The 22,262-nt window shown below is 43.2% G+C and overlaps 1 protein-coding gene across 7 annotated transcripts in view; it reads right to left on the reverse strand.

Annotated features, from left to right (window-relative positions):
* Window positions 1-22,262, reverse strand: part of DCC (DCC netrin 1 receptor) — a 583,792-nt gene that overhangs the window by 374,613 nt on the left and 186,917 nt on the right. The window contains exon 1 of one of the 7 annotated variants that reach the window (XM_072134138.1): window positions 17,516-18,126. The exons of the other annotated variants lie outside the window; for them this stretch is intronic. Coding sequence (XP_071990239.1) covers window positions 17,516-17,576 — 61 coding nt within the window. The 5' untranslated portion in view covers window positions 17,577-18,126. Of the gene's footprint in view, window positions 1-17,515; window positions 18,127-22,262 lie in introns of those variants that run through there. 7 annotated transcript variants of the gene reach the window in all.

Here is a 22,262-nt window from a genome sequence, read left to right on the forward strand (position 1 = left end):
GAGGCTGCAGTTGGACATTTCATTGAGTGGAGGCTGCAGTTGGACATTTTATTGAGTGGAGGCTGCAGTTGGACATTTCATTGAGTGGAGGCTTCAGTTGGACATTTTATTGAGTGGAGGCTGCAGTTGGACATTTTATTGAGTGGAGGCTGCAGTTGGACATTTTATTGAGTGGAGGCTGCAGTTGGACATTTTATTGAGTGGAGGCTGCAGTTGGACATTTCATTGAGTGGAGGCTGCTGCTGCACATACCATTGGACGGGGGCAACTGATGGTCATTATCACTGAGTGGGGGCTGCAGTTGGATATTTCACTGAGTGGATGCTGCTGCTGGACATACCATTGGGTGGGGGAAACTGCTGGTCATTTCATTGAGTGAAGGCGGCTGCTGGTACATTTTATTGGGTGGAGGCTGCTGCTGGACATACCATTGGGTGGGGGCAACTGCTGGTCATTTCATTGAGTGAAGGCGGCTGCTGGTACATTTTATTTAGTGGAGGCTGCTGCTGGACATCTTAATTAAGAGGGGGTTTGCTAGACAGTATCTTAATAAGGGAGGCTTCTGCTGGATACTACGTATAAAGTGTGATAGACCTAGATAGGAGCTCCAGGAAAATATCTTCACCGGGGGGCCACCTACTTGCGGTCTTCATTTGGAACAGATGGAGCAGTGGGGAACAGCGCACTCATGTGACTCGTGACCTTGAAGGCAACCCCTGTCCATATGGTCTGTGAGGAAATAACGGATATCATTATCCAACTAGAAATTTGGTCAGTAGGATATGGATCTCATATAGAACCGAGAGTGTCCATATTTATATATATACAAGCACCCATCCTGATGGATCATCATACAAACCCTTTTTCCCCTGTTGTTGCCTGTACAGGGGACTGATTGGCCGATTATAGCTTCCATCATTTTTGTAATGAACACTAAGAGAAAAACGAGGGGCAGATGGGCATAAAGCCATTACGGTGTCAGATTACAGAGAATTCCATGGAGAGGAGAGGAGGAGGAGGGGTGAGTCGCAGCAGCTAGATCTCCACTACCACTGAGAAGATTACACAGCTCTCTACAGAGAGAAGAGCTAAAAATCAAGCTATGTCCAGATATTGCGTTTGTTTTAAGGTGAGGTACACTGTAAATGGTCACCTAATGAAGACAACACCTGTCAATATAGCAGATTAGAGAGTCACTAATTGAGAACAGCTCCCATTATGATAGACCCTCGGGGGCCATGAATTATATCTTATCCTCGACCATTACCTCAAATGCATTTTCGGAGCAGCAGGTGCATAAACCCACCCCTCATGATAACACCAGACCCCAGGGGGTTCCTGAAGCCTGACCTGATACAATTAAAGGGATTGTAATATTTTGCAAAGCCTTCAAAGTGTTATAACACAACTTCCACTATGGAAAATGTCTTCGCTAAAACAAAAAAAAAAGCAAAAATAAATCCCATTTTAAAGGTGAGGACTTTCAGCAACTCAGTATCCTAGAACACATAAGTCTGAGGATACAAAAACATAACAATGTATCCAATCCAGAATAAAAATACAGAAGCATCCGCCAATACGCCAACGCACTTGTCGCTAATGAAGCGACTGTCTGATACAACTAGGATTAGAGGACCCATAAAAATCTTTATTTTTATAATATTTCCCCAAAAAATTGGGATTTACAAAATATAAATAAATGATAAAAAACAAAAAAAAAAATGGTCTTATTAGACATAAACTATTTGAAGATCAATAACCGCAGGTCCCGGTGTCTGAGGTCAATGGAAGATAAATGACTGCTCCGAGTTCATCTTTTATGATTATAGACGGATCGTATGTCATATAAATGTCTCGGAGGACAAAGTATCATTATGGTCGATGGCCTAAATATGTCACCGAAACAAAGTAAATTGTTTCCTAGATTTATAGATTTTTTTTTTTTGTTGTGTCGCCACCCGATGAGTCAGGGGGGTCAATAAGCTGAGACAGGGGTGCAAATACTGCGATGATTGAACACTACTGGGCAATCCATGAGGAGGGGGAACCCGCTGACCCTAGAGAACACTGCTAAACGGATGAGAATAAGTGCATGTAAATAACCCTAAATAACCCTGAATTTCTTTATGTCCACAGTTTCATCATTCAATCCAACATATAATAATAATAATAATTCTTTATTTATATAGCGCACACAGATAACGCAGCGCTGCACAAAGCATGACAAATGTCCCCTGTCCCCATGGAGCTCACAATCTAATCAACCTAGCAGTATGTTTTGGAGTGTGGGAGGTAACTGGAGGACCAGGAGGAAACCCACGCAAACACAAGGAGAACATACAAACTCTTTGCAGATGTTGACCTGGGTGGGATTTGAACTTCCAGTGTGTTGTTTCCAACACAAAATTGACTATAGCAAGATCCTCGGGGGCGGCTTAGCTAAACATAAGCCCTGCCCACACGGAGTAATATATATCAATTCCTTTATAATTTTGCATTGACACCTTACTTAATTAAACTGTAAAGGTTTTGGGTCAGGTTAAAAAGGAGCACTTTTTAAATGCTTTCATTATATACACAGTTATTACTTTAATTAGTTGTTCTTTTCTAACTATCTGAAAGTTCCTGAGATAATTCTATTCATTTGGCTGATCTGATCTAAAGTGGGGTGCGAAAATTTGTTAAAGGGTTTGTCCAGAGCCTGGAAAACACAGTTTCTTTCTTCCAAAAACAGCGCCACAACTGACCATGGTTTGAGAGGGACCAAACTGACCTCTTAATAGGCATAGGTGACATTGCCTCTAGCTGCCTATGTGATGCTTTGCTGATGCATCAAGGGATTGATAATTGAACAGAGATAGAGACAGTGAAGATGGTATCTGATCTATATTGCAGGAAAGTGTGTGGTCTTCATACGCTGGGGGTCTTATGCCATATACCTCTGTCAGCTGTCATGTCTGCTATTCCTCTCGTCCCTCCCATACATTTGTATAAGTCAGCTAAGGCAGAACATGCTCTCAAGGTGGAGAGGGGAGTCAGCAGCTGAAGGACTCCTCTATCAGTGGCTTATCTTGTGTGAGACCAAAAAATCTGCAATGTTGAAATTACATGGGACATGCCTCGGATCACAGGCACACATGTGCCCCTCTCCGTGGCGGAGTTGCCCCGTCCACCGGCCTGCACTGACCTTTCCGCGCTCCTGCTTCCGTCCCGGCTAGGCCACGCTCGTGTCCCCACTCCGTAGGGCGCAAGTGCACTGGCACTCGAAGTTTTAAAGGGCCAGCGCACCGCTGATTGGCTCTGGCACTTCTGGGTTTCCCATAAAGACCAGCGGCTCCCTTCACTCCCTGCCTCATTAGCCTTAGATTAAGCTTCCTTGGGTTGTTCCTGTGACCTTCCTTGTTCCCGTTTCCTGTTGATCTCTCAGGTTGACCTCGGTCCTCACCTGTGACCTTGCATCTCTGCCGCCAACCCGGACTATGTGCCTGTACCTGACCTCGACCTTGGCTGCCACAGCGGGCTAGTTGCACCTGTGGAACGACCTGGTGGTACCACGCCATAGCAAGACCATACTGCTTTGCGGTGGGCTCTAGTGAAGACCAGGTGCCATTTAGATTCCGGTCCCAGGTGTCGGCTAGTACCACCTCCCGCGGTGGTCCAGGGGGTTCCCCGGCCCCCGAGTCCTTACACATAGGTAGCGACGCTCTCATATAAGAAGGTCAGTTGACTGATTCGTCTTCTCCAAGAATTCTATGACTCCACATATCCACTTCCCGCATCCATGATCAATGACTCGAATGCAATCCCCCAAATCTAAATATTCCCTTAGGCTGAATGTTGAGCTGTTTGTTTCAATTTCGGCTTCACTCTCCATAACTACGGATCTGATTCCGAGTAATTTCATGCCAGAGACACAATGCGGCGAGTGAATTATTAATATCGGGAACTAATAAACACCTTGAGCTCCGTCTCATATCCTGTCTCCGAGCGGTTCACGCCTTTGCCTAAGCAGAACATATTTGTGTACTAATTGGATTGGTTTATGTGAATTCTAATGAAGGAAAAGAGAAACAAAACAAAAAGTGAAGTCGGAGGGGTCCGAAATGGCAAATTTGGTGAGTTTTTTTTTTCTTGTCGAAGAAACAACATTGAGTCAATCTGTTCTTAACCACCAAAGAAACATGAGGTCCCCAATGGCCTATTCCCAACAATTATGAGACTTAATTAGAAAAAAAAAAAAGGTGGTCGTAAGCCCCCTCAGCTTCCGGATGCATAAAATAAGAAGTAAATTGAAAGCCAATTAGACAGGAGAGTGTTCTAGAGGAGAATTCCACTGACAGTCAATTAATGGCATCACTTCTATAGCGTTCCCTCTCAGCAGGAAATCTCATCTAGAAAATTTACCTTGACTCTTGATGAAATGGCATTTGTGCCTTCAACAAACAAGAACCATGGGGGGGGAGGAAGGAGAGGATCAAAATCTCATTACATGATAAAATGGCAACAATATATACAATATAAACCAAACAGCCCTGGTTTAAAGGGGATGAATTACCACCTCCACCAACTCGGACTCTTTGCACCCATTAATAAGTGCCGTTCCGCTGATTCCGACAAAGTTGGAATTTTTCCACTAGCCCTTACCGTTCCTGAGAAATCAGTGTTATTAGTTTTATCCTCTCAATATGCTAATTAGGCTCTCTACTGTTAAAGAGTAACTGTAAAGTTATTGACAAAAAATAGTGTCAGCGCAGCTAATTTGACAACAATTCCAATGATACCTGTATCATGCTGCTGGCTTCTTCCTAGCCTGAGATATAGGACTAATAGATATAATAATATCCTCTCGGCTTTACCAGAAGTGGGCGGGACTTCCTGGTTGTGACATCAGCTATGGGCAGTGATGCCAATAGAACTCAGGGCATTCACATGAACATGCACAAGCCTCTCAGCCAATCAGGATACATAATCAGTGTTACTGCTTGTACAGGGATCTAGTGCAGAGCACGGCAGGGAAGACACAGAGCACTGGAGTCCTGCATCACACACTAATCTACTACATCACAAAGAAACATGTCCAACTACACTATAACACCTACATAGGAATAAGAAGATGAGCACATGGCAGCATCACAGTATATGTACATATATATATACACACACACACAGTGAAGGTGCATTCCCACTCAGTCCGAATTACTCGGATCGTCCGATGGCACGCCCCCTGATTTCTGACGCATGAAAGCCGCCGCAGCTGCGCCACAATTCGATCGCCTGCGACACAATCCCAAGTTAAATACCTGTCACAGTGCCGCAAATCCCGAAAATCCAACGAATATCCAATATCTGCACTGTATATACCTGGGATTGGAAAGGGGACACGTTTAAATCCGAATTTCTCAGTAGTGCAGCCTCGGGATTTGGCCACCTTTAGATGCTTCTATCTCTGCTTAGGAACAAGATATTAAAAAGCAGTTTTCACCTTCTTAATGTACACAACTAGACCTGTTACCTGCGTAGGATAAAATAGCGAACCATAATATAGAGCAGTGGTGGCGAACCTATGGCACGGGTGCCAGAGGCGGCACTCCAAGCTCTTTCTGTGGGCACCCGGGCCATCACCCCAGCGCACCAGACAGAATCTTCCTGCAGTTCCAAGCAATTTAAAAGATGCTGCGTTCAGTCATATTTTAAAGTGATACTTACTTGGTTACTTGGGACTGTAGGAAGAGGGAGAATGAGTAGACAGGGCCAAATTATTTTGGAGGACCTCCTGCTGGCCCCATGATTCTCTGTGTACAGAGGGACAATGGAAAGAAGCTACAATGATGCACATTTTCCCTCCTTCTTTCTACTGTGTTGCTGTCCTCAGGAGGCCAGTATGATTGAACGTTGTTGAAGAACATGGAGCAATAAGTTACTGCTTAAATTTTTGGTTGGCACCTCGTGATAAATGAGCGGGGTTTGGGGTTGCAGTTTGGGCACTCAGTGGCTAAAAGGTTCGCCATCACTGCTATAGAGAAATCTTTTTGCTGCAGAGCATCTCTGCTAACCCGTCCAAATTCCTCCTTGCTCCATCACTTCCGAGAATTATCCTACAGCAATTTTTTCCGGCTGTTTCCTTTGTGCTTAGAACATACCTTGGATTTATCTGATAATGACAACTTCTGTGGCAGATAACAAAAGCCGCATTTCACATTTTCTGATGTTCTTTCTCAGCTGAAGAAATGGCAGGTCCATGTACATGGAAGTAACATCACTTATGTCAAGAGACTTTTAGAGAACGTCTTGTAGGGAACGCGCGGCGTCTCCGACAGTGAAGAGAAGTTAATGGGGAACTCAGCTTCTTGTATGAGGAATGATTCACGTAACCTTAAGGGTAGGGGGCGCTAGAATACATACACGCAGTTGTTATATATATATATAATAATTCTTTATTTATATAGCGCACACAGATTACGCAGCGCTGCACAGAACTTCCCAAATCAGTCCCTGTCCCCAATGGGGCTCACAATCTAATCAACCTACCAGTATGTTTTGGGGTGTGGGAGGAAACCGGAGGACCCGGAGGAAACCAAACACGGAGAGAACATACAAACTCTTTGCAGATGTTGACCTGGGCGGGATTCGAACCCAGGACCCCTGTGCTGCAAGGCTACTCACTCAACCACCGTGCATAATATATATATATATGGTGTAACCCAAAATTTACCCACGTCTCCCACTGTTGGAGTTATAGGTAGTTTACATTGTGGCTCTTATGTGATAAACAGACAATTTTGGGTGCTCATAGTTATTCCCATACATTATAATACACAGTTGTGCAGCCAGGGGGAGGTATCGGGGCATATATCAGACATCGGAGGGGACATATTTACAGACGGGACTTGTTTATGTTATTTGGAGATGACCCCCTCCCCCGGCTTCAGGCTATTGATGCTATTTCTGACATCTGATGATGACACGTTGCTGCTTATATAGGACACAGACAAACTCTAAGAATAGAAGCCGCCGCGACTACCGGATCTCAGCGCATCAATAACCCAGTCTGATGTCTAGAAACCTCATGTAGATGTCGGAGGATTGTTGTCAGACCTTCAATAACACAGCTACTCATACACAGCTCCTCATACAGTACTCCTCATACAGTGCTCCTCATACACAGCTCCTTATACAGAGCTACTCATACAGTGATCCTAATACAGTGCACTGCATACAATGATCCTCATACTGTGCTCCTCATACAGTGTTCTTCATACAATGATCCTCATACAGTGACTTTATACAGTGCTCTTCATACAATGATCCTCATACAGTGCTCCTCATACAGTGCTCTTCATACAATGATCCTCATACAGTGATCCTCATACAGTGATCCTCAAAGTGATCATCATACAATGATCCTCATACAGTGCTCGTCATACAGTGCTCTTCATACAGTGGTCCTCATACAACGATCCTCATACAATGATCCTAATACAGTGCTCCTCATACAGTGCTCTTCATACAGTGACCCTAATATAGTGGTCCTCATACAGTGGTCCTCATACAGTGGTCCTCATACAGTGGTCCTCATACAACGATCGTCATACAGTGCTCCTCATACAATGATCCTCATACAATGATCCTCATACAGTGCTCCTCATACAATGATCCTCATTCAGTGCTCCTCATACAATGATCCTCATTCAGTGCTCCTCATTCAGTGCTCCTCATACAATGATCCTCATTCAGTGCTCCTCATACAATGCTCCTCATACAATGCTCCTCATACAATGCTCCTCATACAGTGCTCCTCATACAGTGCTCCTCATACAGTGCTCCTCATACAGTGCTCCTAATACTGTGCTCCTCATACAGTGCTCCTCATACAACGATCCTTATACAGTGCTCTTCATTCTGTGCTCCTCATACAGAGCTCCTCATACAATGATCCTCATACAGTGATCCTCATACAGTGATCCTCATACAGTGATCCTCATACAGTGATCCTCATACAGTGCTCCTCATACAGAGCTCCTCATACAGAGCTCCTCATACAATGATCCTCATACAGTGCTCCTCATACCGTGCTCCTCATACAGAGCTCCTCATACAGTGATCCTAATACAGAGCTCCTCATACAGAGATCCTCATACAATGATCCTCATACAGTGCTCCTAATACTGTGCTCCTAATACTGTGCTCCTAATACTGTGCTCCTAATACTGTGCTCCTCATACAGCGATCCTCATACAGTGCTCTTCATTCTGTGCTCCTAATACATAGCTCCTCATACAATGATCCTTATACAATGATCCTCATACGATGCTCCTCATACAGAGCTCCTCATACAATGCTCCTCTTAAATACTCTTTGTAAAGTGTTATACAGAGGATAAGGAAGGGAAAAAGAGAGAGGAAAGACAATGGACATGTCCGGGGTTTTATCTAGGACTAAACCATAAACCAGCGCCTTATGATTATACACAAAGTAGATTAATAATAACACTCCGACCATAATAACATACTTCGCTGACCATGTGACACGTGCATTCTCCAGCGCCATTAAGCAGAAGAGCGAGTAATTAGCCACAGACAGAAATAATCGTGCAAAGCAGTGTCATCTTCATTAATCATGTGACATAATTACTCATATCCGCTGATCAGCTCTGCTACATCTCACACCCTCAAACTGAGGTTTACTCACTCTATAGCGCCATATGGTGCACAGAAAGTATCTGCTGTAATCACTATATGGCGGCTTGTGGGTCACTTCTGTGCCACCTCTTACAGCCTAGAGGCGAGAGGGATCTGACACTTGTTTCTTCATCTTATCATTCCACCATCATTAAAGGGGTTGTACAAGATTAGAAAACATCTTCCAATGGCGCCACCACTGGATGCAGGTAATAGGTGGTATTGCAGCTCAGCTCCATTCTCTTCATTGTAGAGAATAAGCTCGGGAACAGCTTTGGGGTTGTTTCTAGTATAAAGCAGACATTATTTTCTGCTACATCAAGATTATGTTTGCCCAGAGCCACCACTAGGGGGAGCTCATGCGTACAATGGGAGCTGCAGACCTTCAAATGCAACAAGCTACACTAGAGTCTCTGGACATTTTTCATCCACATTATGCCTAAATCTAACTCTGTCTGAGCATCTTTTTCAAAACTATTACAAGTCCCAGCATGCCCTGCCAGAATACTGCATTTATATGTTGTGAGCTCCCCCCTAGTGGTGACTACAGGTCGACAAAAGTTTAGTATTGCAAAATTAAGCTACTGTAGTTTATAATTATTTATTTAAAACAGGAATTCTTCAGCTAATTCAAAACGACAAGCCCCAGAATGCTTTGCCAGCTGTATAAATTTGTATGCAGGGAGCTCCCCCTACTGGTGGTTGCAGCACACAAAATTCATGCAATCCGTATGAAGTCACATATATAACTAGCCTGTCATTTTGCAGTTGTTACAGAACTATAACCCCCAGCATGCCCTCCAAACAATTTTCAGAATCCGATAAAAAAAAATATCTACTATAATTTCCAGGATGAAATGATAGCTGTATGCAATTTCCCCATAGTAGCGGGAAATTTTACAATGGTAATGCAAACTACTAGCTTACTACTAATGCAAACTACTAACTTTAGCTGGTGCAAAATTACAAGTCCCAGCATGCTCTGCATCAGTTTACACTGAAATACAGTGAGCTCCCCCTAGTGGTGGCTGCGGGCAGATAAAATTTCAACTCTACCGCATTAGGTTTTAGATTTATTAGGAGTCTCCAACTGTAACCCAATAGCTGCTACAAAACTACAACTCCCAGCATGCTCAGACAGCCGCAGCCGGATGGGAGTTGTAGTCTTTCAATGGACAAAGAGCTGCAGGTTGGAGATCACAGACCTACATTAGGTTTCTCTATGTAACTGGAGACAATGAAACAAAAAAGGAAAGCAAAATAAAATCCCATCCGAGAGAATAATCCTATTAAGGGAAATCTAATTGTTTACCGCTCGCACATCAAACCCGGATAAAATGCAAATTCATATTCAGGATTTAGTAGAAAGGATTTTCATTAGCGCGTTACTGTGTGCGGCTTTGTGTGGCTGCATTTTAGTGTTATGTGTTTTATTAAATCTATTAAGGATGCGGGAGGGCTGCGTACAAAGAACGAGAGGCCAGCACATAAAGGAAACGGGAAGAGCAAAGATAACATAGAGGAATGGAGGGTAGCGACAACTCGAATGTGGGATAAAGGAGTCAACCGAAACTCTCTCATGCAACACAAATTAGGGGGCGATCTGGTGCTACAGATTTATCATGCAAAGTCCAACAGAAGTGTTAAAGGTGCACCAAAAAAAAGTTGTTCCACTCTGTTTGGGGCATCAGATTCATGAAGAACGTGCACCAGAAATCCTGAATCTGGTGCCCCCTGCACAATACACAGGGAACTGCGCCTAGTACACACTGCACTGTTTTGGATAAATGTGCCCCTGTATTTTTAAGAGTCAGGTCCTGGTTTTTAGCAAGTGACACGCTGCTGCCTCCAAATTTGCTGCTAGATTGATATACATAGATAGTTAGATAGTTAGATAGATAGATAGATAGATAGATAGATAGATAGATAGATAGATAGATATGAGATAGATAGATAGATAGATAGATAGATAGATGATAGATATATAGATAGATAGATATGAGATAGATAGATATGAGATAGATAGATATGAGATAGATAGATAGATAGATAGATAGATAGATAGATGATAGATAGATAGATAGATAGATAGATATGAGATAGATAGATAGATAGATGATAGATATATAGATAGATATATATGAGATAGATAGATATGAGATAGATAGATAGATATGAGATAGATAGATATGAGATAGATAGATAGATAGATGATAGATAGATAGATAGATAGATAGATAGATAGATAGATATGAGATAGATAGATATGAGATAGATATGAGATAGATAGATAGATAGATAGATAGATAGATAGATAGATAGATAGATAGATGATAGATAGGAGATACATAGATAGATAGATATGAGATAGATAGATATGAGATAGATAGATAGATAGATAGATAGATATGAGATAGATAGATAGATAGATAGATAGGAGATACATAGATAGATAGATATGAGATAGATAGATTGAGGTAGATAGATATGAGATAGATACATACATAGGAGATAGATAGATAGATAGATAGATAGGAGATGAGTCTCTTGTAGATATAAGACTCCTCCATCACGTCTTACAATCCCACGTTACGCCTCGGGCCTGGGTTATAAATACTTCAGGCGGATAATATTACTATCCGGCGTCTTTGTGACTTTCTATATTCAGACTTCATCACAATTATTCCAGAGCAATTGTTTAAATGTTCACATTGTACAGGAGAAGATCTGCTGCAGATGTGCCGCCATCTAGTACATCCTGGCTGCCCTGCGGGGAGTTGGGTCCTGGCGCTGTAGCAGAGCTGAGTCCCAACTTTCACCACTTGTTCTATTACATGGGACTGCATGTACGTCATAAAGTATCATGAAGGAGTGTGACCTAAGGGGCTTATTTACTGAGGGTCGCAGATCGCACTTTTGACGGACTGTTCACGGTTTTAGGGATTTGCGCAGCTTTGATAGGTATTTAACAGGTGTCTGCGCTGGGATTATGTCGCACCCAATCGTTTTTTGGCTCAGCTGCGCTGCTTCCTTGCGACAGAAATTGGGGACGTGCCATTGGACGATCTGACGGATTCGGACTGAGCGCAGGATTTAACTTTCAAATTGTGTCCCAAGGCAATGCACTTACATCCACACGATCTCCGGATAATGCACTTTTGTGAACTCAGCAGACAGCAGGACTGGGTAAGTAAATGAGCCCCTATTAGTGTAGGGTGTTGCACTTGATGCCTCTATCAAACTCACACATGTTCCTACAAGTGACAACCTCAGCTCTGCTACTTCTATCGAGCTCCAATCTGTTTCTACAAGTTACAAACTGGATTCCATTCACTCCGCCGGGTATAAATAAGTTTCTACAAGTGACAACTTCAGCTCTGCCGCAAATAGAATAGGAAACAATGAAGCCCAAAACGCGTGAGCAAACATGTGAACGTATAATACACCCCCCGCGGCTCATCCGAAATCCATCTGGCCTCCGGAACGGGACGTGATGAGATGGTTTATTGGAAGTAAAGTGCAATAATGTAGTGTGAATGAGACAAAGGGCGTGTGACTCCGGATAACCCTCGGCACAAGCCGAACATGAGACAATGAGAGACTCCCGAGGAGAGCATTATTCCAGAGAACAATAGCGGAGACTCAGCTGAGACCCCCAGACTCAGGTGCAGCCACAACCATAAGCTCTTCTCCGCAGCAGATGGGATAAGAGGAGGCGCAAGGAGTTAAGCTGTAAATTAGTATGGAGTCCTCTAAATACACAGGGACACAGGGACACAGGGACACAGGGGGGGGGGGGGGGGCAGCCCTAATAACAGCCCTCTACATGGGCTACAGCAAACTCCACCGCCCCGGGAACATATACCAAGGCCTGGGCTAAAGAAGCCACAAAGACACAGAAACAGTAAGAAATGGCAACAACAAAAACAAGAAAAAAGGGATAATAATAATAATATATCAAATCAAAAAACAAAATCTATATTAAAAATAATCACTATAACAAGTATACAAACAATTGGTAAAAAAATGGATGAAAACAATAGTAAAACAAGTAATAAAACAAACAAGTAATAAAACAAAGAACTTTTTTAATATTATGCTATTGAGCCAGAAGGGCTTTGAGGGGTTTTACCAGAGCCCCACCATGCTGTAGCTTCACAGGCTGCTACACTGTCTCCTCTGCTTTTGCAGCAGTGTGCTTCTGCGTAGTGTAACAGCCTGTAAAACTACAGCACAGAGGGAATCTGGTTACAACCCCTCCCCCCCAGAGCACTTCAGACTCATTAGCATTATTATAAAAGCTGATTTTATAAGAAGATGACCGCAGTCCTAGTGTCTGGATTTATAAATAAGTGTCCCCGGTTTATAATGATACATTCTGATGGTTGATTTCCTTTAAGGGGGCGTCTATTCCACCTTATAGGGCGAGACCAGGACTATACACAATACATCACAGCTGGGGCCTGGGAGAGATTTTGCATAGGGGCCCAGCTGCTATAAGTCATGCTGCACCATGTGCCTACCAGACCAAACTCAACGACAGATGTGGCCCTGTATCTTCTACAATCCCTTTAAGAACTTTATACAAACCTACTACAAGGACCAGCTCTGCTACATCTAGACAATTCCTGCCCTGCACAGTTCACCAACATTTAAGTCCAGCTGCACATAGTGATGAGTCTCTCCCTGCACTGCCATCTAGTGGACATCTTCATACTACATCAATCTACAACTAGAAAACCCCTTTAAGATAGTGTCAGTATCAATGAGTCTCTCTTTTGGTCTCTCTATGTATAATATACATAAATATGATCGCCCATAATACTTAACTTGCTGGACCAAATATTTGCGACTGTCCCCCGACCTCCCCCTTAATAACACCTGAGACTCTGTTAAAGGCATTGAACAGGATTAGAAAAACATGTCTGACCTCTCCCATAGCTGCCTGATATCTTAGCTCTATCAAGGCACATAAAGCTGCAATACCACACCCGACCTGTGGGCAGAGGTGGCGCTGTTTTGGGAAGAAAAGCAGCCACGTTTTTCTAAAATGTAACTTTTGTAATTAGCAGAACATTTTTTGCTACATTGTATCTATTACGTCATCCAAAAATTCTTTACCGTAGTCACAAAAGTGCGAAAGGAGCAAATTCTGTAACGTGTCAGTCTGAACAATGGCCGATACGGAACATATTGCCGCTGTTCTGACTTCAAGGCCGCGGGGATCGGGCTTGGATACCTCCAAAAGCGCCCACAATGTGTCAAAATATTCAATTGTTTTTTATGCGCTTTGTGCGCTGTTTTTTCTTCCTTTACCTGACATAAAGCAGAATAATGCCTCGTCGCATCGGCAAGTTCAAAAATGTTCAAGGTTACTGTATCCTTTTATCCTGGGAAAGCTCAAACTGTTTCCAAAGGATTGAAATGGAATTCAGTTCATGTATTTTTTTATAATGCTCCCCAAAAATGTCTCCCTCACTCATAAAAAAAATGTAAAAAAAAATTGATTAATGAGGTTATGTGGGAGTCTGAATTGTTCTCTAGATGCTGGAGAGGCTGTGAAATAAAACAGAAACCTGTACTGGTCTCTCTTCTCCTCTCTGTTCCAGCACAGCGGCTCCTGGTCCCTCTGATTTCTGTTTGTTCACAGAAGTTGAAGCAATGATATCACATTGGGGGCACATGACTCCTGCAGCGCATCAGCGAGTGAGAGGGATGCAACAGTCATGCGCCATCACCAGAGTCTAGCATAGAGGAGAGTATATCCCTGCTGTAGTAGCCGCTGTATGCACAGTCCAGCAGGGACAGGAGCTACAGCACTGGAATTTATAAAAGTGATGAACAGGTTTACCCAAGTGGGAGAACTTTTTGCTAGAGTCATGTAAGACTGTAAAATAAAAATGGAGCCTGTACTCAGCACTCTTCTGCTCTCTGTTCCAGCACCATGGGCTCCTGCCAGAGATGAGTCAAGTTTAAAGGCTATATGGGGAATGTCAAGTCAGATGCTCCTATCTTTGGCTATGTAGCTCCTAGAAATATGCTTTTGGTATCATTTTAAAGATAATAATCTCACCTTTCAGATCAGGCTTGTGGTTCTGTGATCTATAGAACCGAAGAGGAAGGCAGTTAAATACTATCAGGAGGAAGTTATGATCTGTTGCAGAATTCAGTCATAACATGTGCCAGAACTGGCACAGGCTATTGACAGTGCACAGGTGTCAGGCATCAACGACCCATGCCAGTCCACTGCACAGCCCAGAACTGCCTACTCCTGCCCAACCAATGTAGAGGGTGGAGAAGTCACAATTCCTGGAATCCCCTGTAGCTCTAGTTCTGTAGCAGCCAGAACCACAAGCCTGATGTGATTTGAAAGATAAGATTCCAATCTTTAATATGATACCAATCTACTTTCTAAATACTCTAGAACCAAAAGATAGGGATATATAAAGTGACACTCCCTCTGCAAGCTCTAAACTTGACTCATCTCAGGCAAAATATGACTCTTCTCTGCTCGTTGTCACATGACTTTGGGGAAAAATTTTTTTTTTAAGGTAAACATGTGAGATTTCATATATTCTAGAAAGGACATTTCATCCCCGACCTGAGGGGGCTGGTAGTTTAATGGGGTAAAAGCTGGTGACGGGTTCCCTTTAAACATAATTATATAAATATTTGTGACCTTTTTAGCTACATTTAAAAAAAAAACTGCATTGTGACGACCCACAGAGTCACCTCACCCTACTTGACCCCTGTATGCCCCCCCAATCTGGGAGAAGATAGAAGAAGGTTGGAGATTGTCCACGTTGTTGCCCACGTGCTGTGGAATGGAACCGAGCAGCGAAATGTGACACAAGGTAATGAAATCTGTATGTAATACGCCTTTAATTTACCACTGGAAATAGAAATCCCCCTATTGAGCGCACACTGACCGGGGAGGGGGCGGATATTTTTAGATAGAACTTTCTATATTGATACAATGTCTGTCCCCTCACGCTCAGGGTTAAGTAAGTGACACATTCTGGAATCCCTTCTGCATGATCTGCGCACGTTACCGATTAATTTGGGAGATGGTAATTGGCGCGCGAGGCACTACACCACCTGGCCCTCCGGACACACAGATCCGCCTGGTGCGGGAAACATTCCCAAATATTTACAAATTAGGGAGAAGTGCGAGGAGATAAACAGTCATTAGACATGGCTTTATGCAGAATCACACTCCGCGTCTGGCGCTGCTACGGAGAGGGGAGGGGGAGGCGCACAGATGACTCGTCTATTGAGGACCTGACCCCGAGCAGCTCTCATCATGTGTACACAGGACACCTGCAGAGCCCCGGCTACCGCTATACACCCCCATAGCCACAGGAATAGATAGTTCTAGATAGAAGATGATAAAATTCTACAAAATATATGTCATATGCATCTAACATCTATCTATAAATTATATATCATCTATGTATCTCTTATCTATCTATCTCATATCTATCTATCTATCTATCATATCTATCTATCTATCTATCTATCTCATATCTATCTATCTATCTATCTATCTATCCATCTATCTCATATCTATCTATCTATCTCATATCTATCCATCTATCTATTTCATACCTTTCTTTCTATCTATCCATATATCTCATATCTATCTATCAGTTCTTTCCGGCATCATAAAGAAAGTTGTGGGAATTGTTTAAGATTTGTTTAAAAAAAAAAAAAAAACACATTAGTAGAAATTCCTTGTCCTCACATCAGATAGTAACTTCAGCATCGATAGAAATGGATGAGCCCCAGTACGTCCAGCGTGCCTATGGGAGCTGTGACACAGCTGAGGCTCTGCACCTTTGTGTTTTTCTACTACACACATAGAGAGCCAGCACAATGTGGGGGATGGGGTCTTATCTAGAAGCAGAGAAGACTGATGCCAGAAAATGTTCATTCACTTATTATTAACCTGGAGCTACAATGTCACCAATGTCCCATCACTCATAAATCACAAACTGCCACAGTAACGACACCGCAACACAACAACAGCAAAATAACAATCCTGTGATGTAGCAGTGTGGAATTGGTTATTCAGCTCTTCACATCAAACACATTTGCAGTCCTATGTAAAAGAACAAGTAAAACATTATAATGACTGCAGTCCTATGTAAGAGGACAAGTAACATATTATATTGACTGCAGTCCTATGTAAGAGGACAAGTAACACATATTGACTGCAGTCCTGTGTAAGAGGACAAGTAACACATTATAATGCCTGCAGTCCTATGTAAAAGGACAAGTAACACATTATATTGACTGCAGTCCTATGTAAGAGGACAAGTAACACATTGAAATGCCTGCAGTCCTATGTAAGAGGACAAGTAGCACATTATAATGCCTGCAGTCCTATGTAAGAGGACAAGTAACACATTATAATGACTGCAGTCCTATGTAAAAGGACAAGTAACACATTATATTGACTGCAGTCCTATGTAAGAGGACAAGTAACAAATTAAAATGCCTGCAGTCCTATGTAAGAGGACAAGTAACACATTATAATGCCTGCAGTCCTATGTAAGAGGACAAGTAACACATTATAATGACTGCAGTCCTATGTAAGAGGACAAGTATCACATTATAATGACTGCAGTCCTATGTAAGAGGACAAGTATCACATTATAATGACTGCAGTCCTATGTAAGAGGGCAAGTATCACATTATAATGACTGCAGTCCGATGCAAAATTAAGGATTATCCAAAGTACCATCACAAATCTCATCTCTAATACAATGACAAACACAGCTCTGCTATACCGTATAGTGGTAGCACTCGCAATGCAGTGAGATAGAGATCATTACCTGCTAAGAGAGGGGGCAACAGGACCCAGAACATGACTCCAAACAGAACCTGTAGCTCCATGTTCACACTTCAAGCAGCAGTATAAAAAGTGAAAGATAATCCCATGTAAAGGGTTAACGCGAGAAATTATAATCCCATGTGAAGGGTCCGTGCAAGAAATTATAATCCTGAGTAAAGGAGGTGTAATCCCAAGAAAAGGAGGTGTAATCCTGAGGAAAGGAGGTGTAATCCCAAATAGAAATGATATAATCCCATATGGAGGGTATCAGGAGTCTCCACCAGGACCTTCAGGAGAAGGTCCAAATCCACGAAGTGATATCCAGAGCAGCCTGTGCCAGCCTTGTCCCCATTGATTGTGAGGTCAGATCCTCTGCAGGAGGCTCCCAGACCTGCTCAGCACCTCCCCCTCCTCCAAGGAGGTCAAGAAGTTCCACCATAAAGGATCACTCCACCCCAAATTCTCCAGGAGCGAGGACCTCCGCATCTTCAGTAGAGCTCCATCTCCAAGGGTCTGGCAGGCTCAGAGATGGAGGAATCCCCTGCTCTACCTAATCTCTCCCCCTTCTCTCTTGGAGCCTCCACCTCCACCAGCAGCAGGAACATAATGGGAACTCCGCAGCCTCCACTCACAGGAGGCAGAAGAAAGGATTAGCCAAGGGGCTGCCGCCTGATCCTCCCACTTCTAATGGCCCTGATCAACCCGCCATGGGACCGGCTACCTCCAACACCGGCTGCCATACCAACAGCACACCGGATTAGGGATCTGGTATACAGATGTAGCAGAGCCGGTTTTGTCATTTAATCCCTGGGATATAATAATACACTGTAGCGACTATACGAAAAGCGCCAACCAAGACGGAGTCTGTCTACACTCAGATTCCCACCATTGCCATATGCACGCGACAAACTCCTCTCTGTAACGGTCTTCAGAAATGGTGGGATTATGGATCTTTACAACACGGATTATTATGGATTAAAAGATTCGTATCAAATCCATAAGAAAAAAAAAAAAAGTATAATATGGAGGAGATTATGGCGCTTCTGGAGGAAGATGTAGCAGAGCAGAATTTGTCACGTAATTCTTAAAATAACGTAATTTTAGTTAATTTTTACAAACTCGTTACTGTGTGATACATTATAACCTCATGGATGCATCGTATAGCAGGGGTATATTATGTACAGATGTAGCAGAGCTGAATCTGTCATTCCATGTGAAGTTAGACACTACAACCCCCCCTACGCGCTTAGATGCTCATGTCTCAAGTGGCTCCTCATTGACGGCCGCGTCTAAACAATGTAGAAAGCTAATTTTCATCTGAATTTCCATCCTTAAAGGGCCGCACTCCGTTTTCTTTCATTGCGTTGACCTAACAGTGGGTGAGTTTGGAGTCCGCCGGACAATGCCCCTTTAAGGAGCCCTGCACATATCAATGGTGGGCGTCACAATGGCTGGCAGGAATAAATGGAGCAAGCCGTTTCTTCTCTCCCCCTCCAGCTGTCACACAGATGACGGTCGGCGATGTGACTGCTGACACTCTGGCCACGTATGGAAATTCTCCCCCAGTCACCGCGTTACCCGGACAATCCCAGACTGACTGCGAATAGAAAGAGTAACCAGGAGCAGCACGGAGCCCACCCGGTGCTACAGCGCGGAAATATCTACCAGCATGGAGCCCACCCGGTGCTACACCGCGGAAATATCTACGAGCACGGAGCCCACCCGGTGCTACACCGCGGAAATATCTACCAGCATGGAGCCCACCCGGTGCTACACCGCGGAATTATCTAACAGCATGGAGCCCACCCGGTGCTACACCGCGGAAATATCTACCAGCATGGAGCCCACCCGGTGCTACACCGCGGAAATATCTACCAGCACGGAGCCCACCCGGTGCTACACCGCGGAAATATCTACCAGCATGGAGCCCACCCGGTGCTACACCGCGGAATTATCTAACAGCATGGAGCCCACCCGGTGCTACACCGCGGAATTATCTACCAGCATGGAGCCCACCCGGTGCTACACCGCGGAAATATCTACCAGCATGGAGCCCACCTGGTGCTACAGCGCGGAAATATCTACCAGCATGGAGCCCACCCGGTGCTACACCGCGGAAATATCTACCAGCACAGAGCCCACCTGGTGCTACAGCGCGGAAATATCTACCAGCATGGAGCCCACCCGGTGCTACACCGCGGAAATATCTACCAGCATGGAGCCCACCCGGTGCTACACCGCGGAAATATCTACCAGCACGGAGCCCACCTGGTGCTACAGCGCGGAAATATCTACCAGCATGGAGCCCACCCGGTGCTACACTGCGGAAATATCTACCAGCATGGAGCCCACCCGGTGCTACACAGCGGAAATATCTACCAGCATGGAGCCCACCCGGTGCTACACTGCGGAAATATCTACCAGCATGGAGCCCACCCGGTGCTACACCGCGGAAATATCTACCAGTATCTCATACATGTCATCTATCTATCTCATATCTATCTCATATCTATTTCATATCTATCTATCTATCTATCTATCTATCTATCTCATATCTATCTCATATCTATCTATCTATCTATCTATCTATCTATCTATCTATCTCATATATATCTATCTCATATCTATCTATCTCCTATCTATCTCCTATCTATCTATCTATCTATCTATCTATCTATCTCATATCTATCTATCTCATATCTATCTATCTATCTATCTCATATATATCTATCTTATATATATCTATCTATCTCATATCTATCTGTCTCATATCTATCTATCTATCTATCTAATAAAGCTCCAAACTTTTTCACATATCTATCTATCTATCTATCTATCTATCTATCTATCTATCTTATATCTATCTATCTCATATTTATCTATCTATCCATATAGGCGCAAATCAATGTTAAATTAGGTGCTAACCAGAAAACTGCTACACGGCGAACTCCGGTTAACTGCTGGAAAAAGGCACAAAATATTTAGCAAATTCCCCAATGCACTCAAAAAGTCACTAAAATACAACCAAAAATGGTGCACTAAGATAAATCTGCCCCAATGAGCACAGACTCCCGGAAACACGTCTTAATCACAATACACACCCACAGTAGTGCCAGCTATTACTTCAACACTGTCTCATATCTCTCTATCTCTATCTATCTATCTTCTATCCCTCTTTCTCACATCTATCTGTCTACTTACATACTTTGCTGTATAGCTTTTTCTTTACATCTCTATCTTTCATTCAGATAACTCTCCAGATCACTTTGATTGAGGCGATCAGTGTGCAGTACCTCTCTCCCCCTTCAGGTGTCACTGTTACAATGATAGAACATCCATAGAGAACATCACAGCTCAGTAGTCTCCTTTCTCTCCTCTGCACAGAAATAAATCTAATGGACGCCGGTATCATCAGTGATGTCAGATTAATTTTTTTGGACTTGCTCAGGGGCGCCTGTATCCTTCTCGACAGGAAGGTTAATGTGCATAGAGAAGTCATCCCATTGTATATAAAGTTTTATTTATTTGTTTGACACCCGGGTGATTTATGCTCCAGACATGACAACATTACCCTGAACTGCTCAGCTCCAATTCAGACAGATAGTTCTTCATCCTCAGTAATGGAATCATTGTAACGATCCGTAATATGTACGCAGCTCCCAGGCTGAGGCTCAGGTTTCATCACACTGGCTGCAAAGCCCGGTGGTTAAGGGTGAAATTAATAATTACATAACATAATCAATTCTGTCAATGGAAAGCAATTCCTTCCTTACGTTCTGTAGATTAATTCCTTTTAATATCTTTAACCCTAAGTCCAAGATTCCTTAAAGGGATCTGTCAGCAGCAATGGCCAAGCAGACTTCAGTCAGTGTTAGGTATAGTCTCAGGAGAGATGTGTAATTATACCTGTGATATGTTGTTAGTAACAGCAGGACTGTGAAAAATGCATTTATATTCTAGGATTGCACTACATGCATGTCCTCACACTGCTGTGCTCTTAGCTCTTTGTGTGTAATGAACTGCTTCAAAGCCCTTTGCAAAAACTTCTTGAATGCAAAGAAGTTCAATGCACTGATATAAGAGCTCAGCAGTGTGAGGACAGGTCCCCAGTCCTTTTGGAGAAGCTACAATTCTAGAAAAAAAAAATCCATATATCACAGTCCTGCTGCTACTAACAGCATACACACATGTATGATTGCACATCTTTCCAGGAGCAATATCTAAAACTATTAGCACAGAGCACAGCAGTGTGAGTACAGGCCCCCAGTGCTTTTGGAGAAGCTACAATGCTGGAAAATAAATCCATATATCACAGTCTATATACACATCTCTCAGGGAGCAATACCTAACACTATCAGCACAGAGCACAGCAGTGTGAGGAAATGCCACCAGGGCACCTGGAGAAGCTACAATCCTGGAATATAAATCCATATGGTGCAGTCCTAGTGTTACAACAACACACACAAAGCTATGATTACACATCTCTCTAGGGACAGTGTATAACATCGGCTGCAGTCAAACCTCCTGACACATTCCCTTTAAAAAATGTTGTGGCTGAAACCACCAATGATCAGCATTTAAGGGGGTTCCCTAAAGATTTATACACAATAAAGATGACTAAACCCCCTTACTTTACAATTGTATTGCTGTTTTATCACTCAGTAATGATCAGAGTAAGATTTACAGAGTGTGGGTAGATTCTTCTGTGCTATGAGATGCTGTGTGCTGACAATGTGCTTAGATTATCA

The sequence above is a fragment of the Engystomops pustulosus genome, chromosome 1, assembly GCF_040894005.1.
Source record: "Engystomops pustulosus chromosome 1, aEngPut4.maternal, whole genome shotgun sequence".
Classification (NCBI taxonomy): domain Eukaryota; kingdom Metazoa; phylum Chordata; class Amphibia; order Anura; family Leptodactylidae; genus Engystomops; species Engystomops pustulosus.